Source organism: Lepidochelys olivacea (assembly GCF_965140295.1).
Source record: "Lepidochelys olivacea isolate rLepOli2 genome assembly, chromosome: 9".
Lineage (NCBI taxonomy): Eukaryota > Metazoa > Chordata > Testudines > Cheloniidae > Lepidochelys > Lepidochelys olivacea.
The window spans coordinates 62,073,962-62,083,623 of NC_140419.1; the positions used below are offsets into that span (position 1 = coordinate 62,073,962).

Sequence of the window (9,662 nt, forward strand, 5' to 3'; positions counted from 1 at the left end):
TGCCGGCAAAAAAAAGAAAAGAAAAGCAGAGACAGTTCCACCAGTTGACGAGTACCTTATTCAGTATCGCTTATTTAATTCAGGCAACTGGTATAAGCTGTCCTGGCACCAGAACTCTTTTGCCAGTATAAACTGCATCACTGCTACATGGGTTTGCTGATATAGCTCGACTGGTGTAGTTATACTGGCAAACTAGTACAAACAAGGCTGTAAGCCTTACCTGCCAATTACCGGCCAATAGAAACTGCAAAGAATCCTCGTGGTCTCTAAACAGAGTTCATCTGGAGATGTATTAGTGCTTTATTCACCAACCCATTCTCTTATTTTTCTAAAGTTATGGTGCAACATGTTGCCAAAATAGTTCTCCTAATTAAATCCTCATCTAAGGTCTGATCCTGTGCTCACTGAAGTCAACAGCCACACTTCAATTAGTTACAACAGGTTCAGGAGTGATTGAGCTTTTCGTCATTTGCTCTTCCATTACCCCTCTGTGATTCTCCTGTCTGTGCTAATGGCTGTACCAGGTACATCTTGATGATATTGTCTACGAAAGTCAAGGAAAGAGAAGCATGGCAGGTACTGTGGTGGACCAGAAGTAGTGTGGCCCACAGACTAGAGCACTGAGGGGGTCAGCAAACATGTGGACAAGGGGGATCCATTGGAAATAGTGTACTTAGATTTCCAGAAAGCCTTTGACAAGGTCCCTCACCAAAGACTCTTACATAAATTAAGTTGTCAGGGGACAAGAGGGATGATCCTTTCATGGATGGAGAACTGGTTAAAAGACAGGGAACAAAGGGTAGGAATAAATGGTAAATTTTCAGAATGGAGAGGGGTAACTAGTGGTGTACCCCAAGAGCCAGTCCTAGGAGCAATCCTATTCATAAATGATCTTGAGAAAGGGGTAAACAGTGAGGTGACAAAGTTTGCAGAAGATACTAAACTGCTCAAGATAGTCAAGACCAAAGCAGACTGTGAAGAACTTCAAAAAGATCTCACAAAACTAAGTGACTGAGCAACAAAATGGCAAATGAAATTTAATGTGGATAAATGTAAAGTAATCCACATTGGAAAAAATAACCCCAACTATACATACAATATGATGGGGGCTAATTTAGCTACAACTAATCAGGAGAAAGATCTTGGAGTCATCGTGGATTCTCTGAAGACGTCCACGCAGTGTGCAGTGGCAGACAGTCAAAAAAGCAAACGGGATGTTAGGAATCATTAAAAAAGGGATAGAGAATAAGACGGAGAATATCTCATTGCCCTTATATAAATCCATGGTACGCCCACATCTTGAATACTGTGTACAGATGTGGTCCCTTCATCTCAAAAAAGATATCCTGGCATTAGAAAAGGTTTAGAAAAGAGCAACTAAAATGATTACGGGTTTGGAACTGGTCCCATATGAGGAGAGATTAAAGAGGCTAGGACTTTTCAGCTTGGAAAAGAGGAGACTAGGGGGGGATATGATAGAGGTATCTAAAATGATGAGTGGTGTGGAGAAAGTGAATAAGGAAAAGTTATTTACTTGTTCCCATAATATAAGAACTAGGGGCCACCAAATGAAATGAATGGGCAGCAGGTTTAAAACAAATAAAAGGAAGTTCTTCTCCACTCATTGCACAGTCAACCTGTGGAACTCCTTGCCTGAGGAGGTTGTGAAGGCTAGGACTATAACAGGGTTTAAAAGAGAACTGGATAAATTCATGGAGGTTAAGTCCATGAATGGCTTTTAGCCAGGATGGGTAAGGAACGGTGTCCCTAGCCTCTGTTTGTCAGAGGGTGGAGAAGGATGGCAGGAGAGAGATCACTTGATCATTACATGTTAGGTTCACTCCCTCTGGTGCACCTGGCATTGGCCACTGTTGGTAGACAGGATACTGGGCTGGATGGACATTTGGTCTGACCCAGTATGGCCATTCTTATGTTATGTTCTTATGAAGTGAAACTTAGGAGGTCTGGGCTGTAGTTCTGGCTCTGCCATTGGTCTGTTGGGTGACTTAGAGTGAGTCCCTTCACCTCTCTGTGCCTCAGTTTCCCCATCTGTAAAATGGGGATAATGATACTGATGCTCTCTGTAAAGCACTTGAGATCTACCAGTGAAAAACTCTAGATGAGAACTGGGTATAATTATTTCCTCCTCTTCTCCCTAATAAGTACCTTCACTTCTACATCCAGTTAAAACAGAAGTCACATCAAATCACTTCTATGCCAAGCAGTCTATTAGTGCAGCTCTCCTAGTGTGCTGCTGCTTTTTTTTAGGGCAACAAATCCTTTTTCTCCCACCCTCCAAAAACCACCACCAACAAAAAAACTCCTCTTCCTGGTGACTCATGGTGGGGCCTCTCCAGGTTATGCCAATGGAGAGCTGCTCCCTTCCATGGGATCTTTAAGGAGATGTCTACGCATCAGCTGAGAGGGTGTTTCTCAGCATAGGTAGACAGACGCACTCTAGCTCTGCTTGAGCTAGTATGCAAAAAATAGCGTGTGGTCTTGGCGGTTCATGCTAGCCACTCGAGTACAATCCTGCCCAACCCTCTGGGTACAGACCCATGCAACTAGCCTGTGCTGCCCTGGCCACACTGCTATTTTTAATCCACTAGGATGAGGAGAGCTAGTGCTTGTCTGCTTACCCATGCTGGGAGTCCGCAATCAGCCCTACCTGGTATGATCAGGGCATCCAGTTCCTTGACGTTCAGCGTGGCTAGGTCCTTGATGTTGCCTCTGGCGATTCTGGCACTCTCGACCAGCACGTTGCGTTTCTCTTGAGTTGGCTGCCCTTTCACGTGGTCCACCACATGCATCTGCTCTACATCTGGAGCAAAGAACTCCCCCTGGGACAGATGAGATGGAAAGGTCTGTTATCTTAAGACTAACAGCTGGGTATGGTTCCTAAAAGCAGTATCAGACTTTGTGTAGTGAATGAGGGTGGTTTGGTTGCTGAGTTAGAGGGAATTTGACAACAACAGCAATATGCCAGTAGAGCTGAGCAACCCTCTGAGCTCAAATGCCGACCAGTGACCAGGCTATTGATATGATAGTCACAATAAGATTTTTTGATAAGATGATTGATATGATTATCACAATAAGATTTTTTTTTTAACTTCTTGGGCATTGGGTGGACTTTTTTTTCAGTGAAAATGCAGATTTGGTGACCTTGAAACATTGTGTGAATTCATGTTGACTGTCAAATTGTTTCAGTGTTTTCAAAATATAACATTTCAAGTTTCTGGTTTGAAATGACTTTTAATTTCAAAATTTCCTTTGATTTTATTTTTTAAATAATTTAAAAATGCGTTAAAATATTTGAAGCTGAAACAAAACATATCAGTTTTGTCAAAAAACATCATCTTGTTTGACCTGAAATGAAAATTTCAACTTTTTGATTTGCCAACAATTAAAAAAAAATTAGGGCTGTCGATTAATCGCAGTTAACTCACGCAATTAACTCAAAAAAGTTAATCACGATCAATCGCACTTTTAAACAGTAGAATACCAATAGAAATTTATTAAATATTTTTGGATGTTTTTCTACATTTTCAAATATATTGATTTCTATTACAGCACAGAATACAAAGTGTATAGTGCTCACTTTATATTATTAATTTTGATTACAAATATTTGCCCTGTAAAAATGATAAACAAAAGAAATAGTATTTTTCAATTAACCTCATACAGGTATTGTAGTGCAATCTATCGTGAAAGTGTAACTTACAAATGTAGATTTGTTTTGTTACATAACTGCACTCAAAAACAAAACAATGTAAAACTTTAGCGCCTACAAGTCCACTCAGTCCTACTTCTTGTTCAGCCAATTGCTAAGACAAACAAGTTTGTTTATATTTACGGGAGATACTGCTGCCTGCTTCTTATTTACAATGTCACCTGAAACTGAGAACAGGCGTTCACATGGCACTTTTGTAGCTAGTGTTGCAAGGTATTTACGTGCCAGACATGCTAAACATTCGTATGCCCCTTCATGCTTCGGCCACCATGCCAGAGGACATGCTTCCATGCTGATGATGCTCATTTAAAAAAACACTCATTAATTAAATTTGTGACTGAGCTCCTTGAGGGAGAATTGTATGTCTCCTGCTCTGTTTTACCCGCATTCTGCCATGTTACAGTGGCCTCGGATGATGACTCAGCACATGTTCGTTTTAAGAACACTTTCACAGCAGAAGTACACAAAGAAGGTACCAATGTGAGATTTCTAAAAATAACTACAGCACTCGACCCAAGGTTTAAGAATCTGAAGTGCTGTCCAAATTCTGAGAGGGACAATGTGTGGAGCATGCTTTCAGAAGTCTTAAAAAACAACACTCAGATGCGGAAACTACAGAACCTGAACCACCAAAAAAAATCAGCCTTCTGCTTGTGGCATCTGACTCTGCTTTGGATCGTTATTGAGCAGAACCCGTCATCAACATGGACGCATGTTCTCTAGAATGGTGGTTGAAGCATGAAGGGACATATGAATCTTTAGTGCATCTGGCACGTAAATATCTTGTGATGCCGGCAACAACAGTGCCATGAGAACACCTGTTCTCACTTTCAGGTGATATTGTGAACAAGAAGCCGGCAGCATTACCTCCTGCAAATGTAAACAAACTTGTTTGTCTGAGCGATTAGCTGAAGTAGGACTGAGTGGACTTGTAGGCTGTAAAGTTTTACATTGTTTTATTTTTGAATACAGTTATTTTTTGTACATAATTCTACATTTGTAAGTTCAACTTTCATGATGTTAAAGAGATTGCACTAGAAAACTTGTATTAGGTGAATTGAAAAATACTATTGCTTTTGTTTTTTACAGTGCAAATATTTGTAATAAAAATAAATATAAAGTGAGCACTGTACACTTTGTATTCTGTGTTGTAATTGAAATCAATATATTTGAAAATGTAAAAAAATAAAAAAATATTTAAATAAATGGTATTCTATTATTGTTTAACAGCATGATTAATTTTTTAAATCACACAATTAGTTGTGATTAATTTTTTAATCACTTGACAGCCCTAAAAAAATATTTCTTGTTCTTACCCAAAATAATATTTTTTGGGGGGCTTTTTGAAATTGCCAGTGAACCAAAAAACCTGTTATTCTCTCAGCGCTAATCTGAGCTAGTGTCAGACAAAGAGATAGGACTGCCCCCAGCCTGTTCATTCCTTTGAAATAAGCATCACCCAAGAGACCAGGTGGATGAGGTAATCTCTTTCATTGGACCAACTCTGCTGGTGAAAGAGACACACTTACACAGAGCTCTTCTTCAGAAGTTGGTCCCTCTACTAGCCTGGGACACACATGGCTACAAGTTACAACAACACTGCAAACAAGTATCACCTGAGGCTGTCCTAGGTAAGACTGGAGTCTGGAAATGGCCAATGCTAAATGGGCTCATTGTTTCACTACTCCCATAAAAGCTCCCATACGACACAACTAAAATAGTGACCAAATTCTGCTCTCAGTTACACCAATGCAAATCCAGTATAACTGCTGAAATTACCCTAGTCCAAAACTGATGTAATACCGTGGAAAAATCAGACCCATTGACTTCAGTGGAGCTATACCTCTACACATCTGGAATAGTTTCACACAACTTAAAGGGGTTACTCCAGATTTTCACTAGGGTAACAGAGCAGAATGTGGCCACACTGCTTAGGCTGGGAGGGAAAAAGACTGAGCAGCAATGCCCTTCTCCCCAAAAACCAAGAACAACAAAGGTTGGAATCCTCTTCCAGCAAGATTGTTACAATTTGTTAGATGCTGGATTTTCTTTCAGTTAGAAAGGTTTTCTTCTTTCTAAAGGAGGGTCAAAAGAGAGCTGGAGCTTCAGTTCCCCTGTATCACCCTGGGTAAAAATTACAGTACACTAGCTCCCTACCAGTAAAGGGAAAAATAGTCCTAACCTTTATGAAGGAAAAGTTATACCAGTTTCCTCCATCAGAGGGCTCCTTAGGTTAAGGGATGAAGAAGGGACCGGCAGCACTCTGAATAGTCTTTCAGTTTTGTGTAAGAGGGAAAGTGAAAAATACAGGAGGAAAAAAACAAGAGGAGAAAATACAGTTGAAGAAAGAGAGAGACAGACACCTTTTTTTGTAAACAGGAATTGAGAACGTGAACCTTGAAATCTTTGTTAGATCCTTAGCTGATGTAAAAGAGCATTGTTCCATTGACTTTAATGGAGCAACAATCACTTATAGAAGCTGAGGATTGGGCCCAGATTTGTCCCCTGCTGGGAGCAAAGGGTGATCTCAGGCAGTGTTCTTGCACTCAGACAATTTGGCTACAGTTACTAATTCTGTATTACCAGCTTCTTGCTGCCTGCTATGATTTTCTGTTTCAGACTAACTGGCAAGAGCCCTTTCAGTGGCTTCTGTTTTTATTTTCTGCTTCAAAAAGGAATTTAAAAAGCAGGTGTGGCAGCTGGCCACTTAAAAGAAACAGAGAGAGAACTGCAGAAGTGAGCAAATGTCTAGGCTGAAAAGAGCACTAGAACTGCAGCATAGCAGAGGAGGACATATTAGGGAAATTGCTTAAAGAGATTTAGATTTTGTATACAATTTGTATACAAAGAGATTTGTGTACAATCGAGTCCAGTCAGTCCAAATTCTACTGCAAGAGTTCTGGGTGCTAAAGTGGTGAGCTCTGGATAGAAGAAGAAAGGTATAGAAATAAGAGACTACCTAGAGGTTTTCTAATCACATTCCCGTAGTGATCAAGTTTCTGGGTACACGAATACAAGTACAAGTACACAAATCTGGGTACAAGTACACAAATCTTGATAGATAGACAGTCTCTTATCTAGATTTTTGTACTGCACCCACCACCTGATCACTAGGGCAATTTGATTATCTCAGCAGCAGCTGGAAATAACACCTAAGGAAACTATGACTTACTGCTCCAATGATTCCAAAAATAATTTCTGCAGTGGAGGAGATGGTAAAGAGCAGCCCAGGGCAAAAGGATATATAGCCAAGATAGACCTGGGCCCCAGAGCCAGAGTGCTTCTTACCTGTGCCCCCTCTCTGCTGAGATGCACCAGCACGGCAGAAGACTCATGGATTTCACTGCCGTCATACACCCCGCAGCCGGACAGAACAATGGCTACCTTCTTGCACATGTTCAGACTCAGAGTAGGTGGATTCTCTAGGAGGCTGGAGTTGCTGTGTCTCTCTGTTCACTGCCCTGAGCCTTTTATAGCAGGAGATCCCGCCCCAGGACAAGGTGGGGCCGTATGGGCTGGACAGAGCCCTTTACTGGTAGGAAGTTTTCTATTTCTCCAAAGCAGGCTTTGATGTGTACATAAATGTTGTGCAATCAGCAGCTCCTTGTTAGCTGTCCTTGTGCATTGGCACAGGGGCAATTCCCAGCTAGCCGGAGCTGTTTGTTGGTTACCCGTGCTCATCTTTCCTTTCTCAATCGATTATCAATTGTGTTGCAGACTAATGCACAGAGACTTTTATACGTATAATGGCATGTAACAGAGCCATGCACTCAGCCAAGTGCACCCGTCGTTTAAATCCACTCCAGTCAGTGCAGGGACACCAGGGATGTACTTTTTAATTTTTTTTGCCGCACAGGCAGTGTTCCCTTTCCATTGTTAAATGTCCTCTGTCTCTAAGCTCAGTCTCCACACAGCAGGCTTTCTACAGACCGACACGTTAATTCTCTGGCCTTTGGGCCATGAATTTAGACACAAGGGGCTCGGTTCTCTGAACCTTCACACTAGCTTTACGCTAATGTAACTCCTCTGACTGCAGTAAAAGTGGTGTTATAGAGGCAAGGGCCAGGAAAAATCCATCAACCTGAGCAATCATCATTATGATACACCCACCATTCTTTCACTTTATAGGGATGCTCTCAGCATGAGGAGATGCCTACATTTCCATTCCTTAAAGGCAGGTAAGTCTCGTGCAGCATCCCTAAATAATGTTAGATAGGTTTCAGAGTAGCAGCCATGTTAGTCTGTATTCGCAAAAAGAAAAGGAGTACTTGTTAGATAGTCTCCTGAGATTATTTATGAAATACCTCTTGTTTGGGTCTCTATTGTGATATAGCCTTTCCTTAACAAAAATACAGTTTGGGGTGCTAATTATCTACTACAAGTATGTACAGGGTGCCCATCACCACAGCATCTGTGCCTGCAGTTATTACTGGCATACTTTAAAAAACAATGACACCAGGCACTATGTGTTCATGGCTATTCCATTTATAAACCAGAATAAGCAGCGTAAACATTAGAGACGGAGAAAAGTCCAATTAAGGTCCATTTAATCCCAATGCACATTTGGTCCCTACGCTGCTTTTACTAAACCCAATGCAGGCAACCTGCATGATGGGTGTGGAAAAACCCAGCTGGTATCTATGGATGCAAATAGTGTGCAAATGCACTCCTTCCTGGTTTAGATACAAAACTGCCAAGTCATGCTGTAGTTGAAAAAATAATTAGTTCTTCTTCCTTCAGACAGTTAGATGGAGTCATATTACTGAGTAGATATAGCATGGGAACGGTGGCAGATCCAAACAAATCTAGTGCACACTGCAAACATAATCCATTTGCGTATGTTACAAACTGGCCGAGCTGTCTCCCATTTTACAATACCTCCCCATGCTAAATGGTGCTGATGCCACTGCATACCTGTTTATCGTATATTAGGGCCTGAGCCAAACCCTGTTAAAGTCAATTAAGAATGGGCTTGTCTACAGATGGAGTGACTCCAGAATAGCTATTCATGTATTCCAGAATAACTACTCTTGGTTAAGAGTGCCTTACTCAAGATTATTTTAATCCACTTTGGGTAAGAGTGTCTACACATGGAGTTATCAGGAATAGCTATGGCACTTTAAATTCACACTCTTCGTTAATCTGAATTAACTTTCAAGTGTAAACAAGTCCAAAGGTATCCCACTGACTCGAAAGGGCATTATGCTGTCAAAGAGGGGTGAGTATAATTAAATGTAATCATTGCCTCAGGCGTTTAATGAAAACCAATTTGGGAGCAGTAATGGGGAATTAAACTGCTCTAGAGGGGAGATTCTGGGATGAAGCACAGCACAGAACTCGGAGCCTTTAAAAACACTAACATTTGGTCATACTCAGCTGTTATCATGACCTCAATCCTAAGAAGTGCTGAGTGCCCCCAATCTAACTAAAGTCAATGAAGATTCAGCAGGAGCTCAGTTCCTCACAGGATTGGGCCCTATGTTAGTAATTATGTAGATGCAAATCGGTGGGAGGGAGTGTTTAACTGCTGGCCAATGCAGTAGAAATTTTCCCACAAAGCTCTATTAAGGCCCCTGCTTATCACTGTTTTCTGACCAACTTCCACTTGATGTGTAACTAACATCACCACTTAAGGCCATATCTGGATTTGATCCAATAGACACATGATACACTGTGAGCACCTGAATTGCTGTTTGGTTCTGGTCTGTCTGAGCGTCTTTGCCTTTTGTGGCTGTTACTTGTTCTGCCATGGCCCCCTCGCTTCTCTTGCAGGCTGTATTCATCAAGTGACTCCTCAGTAAATGTGTCTCTGAGACTATCCTATCTGTTAACTCCTCAGACTAACATGACATTGCTTTTATAAGACAGACCGTCACATAATGGACAATGGTCTGACCTGGCAGCTACTTTCTTGTAAAGAAAATGTGATGTT

The 9,662-nt window shown here is 41.2% G+C and overlaps 1 protein-coding gene across 3 annotated transcripts in view; it reads right to left on the bottom strand.

Annotated features, from left to right (window-relative positions):
* Positions 1-9,662, bottom strand: part of LOC311525909 (glutamine amidotransferase-like class 1 domain-containing protein 3, mitochondrial) — a 65,194-nt gene that overhangs the window by 3,328 nt on the left and 52,204 nt on the right. For 2 of the 3 annotated variants that reach the window (XM_084638395.1, XM_084638396.1), the window contains exon 3: positions 2,669-2,840. In XM_084638395.1, coding sequence (XP_084494521.1) covers positions 2,669-2,840 — 172 coding nt within the window. Of the gene's footprint in view, positions 1-2,668; positions 2,841-7,018; positions 7,159-9,662 lie in introns of those variants that run through there. The other variant, XM_084638394.1, reaches the window with a different exon arrangement.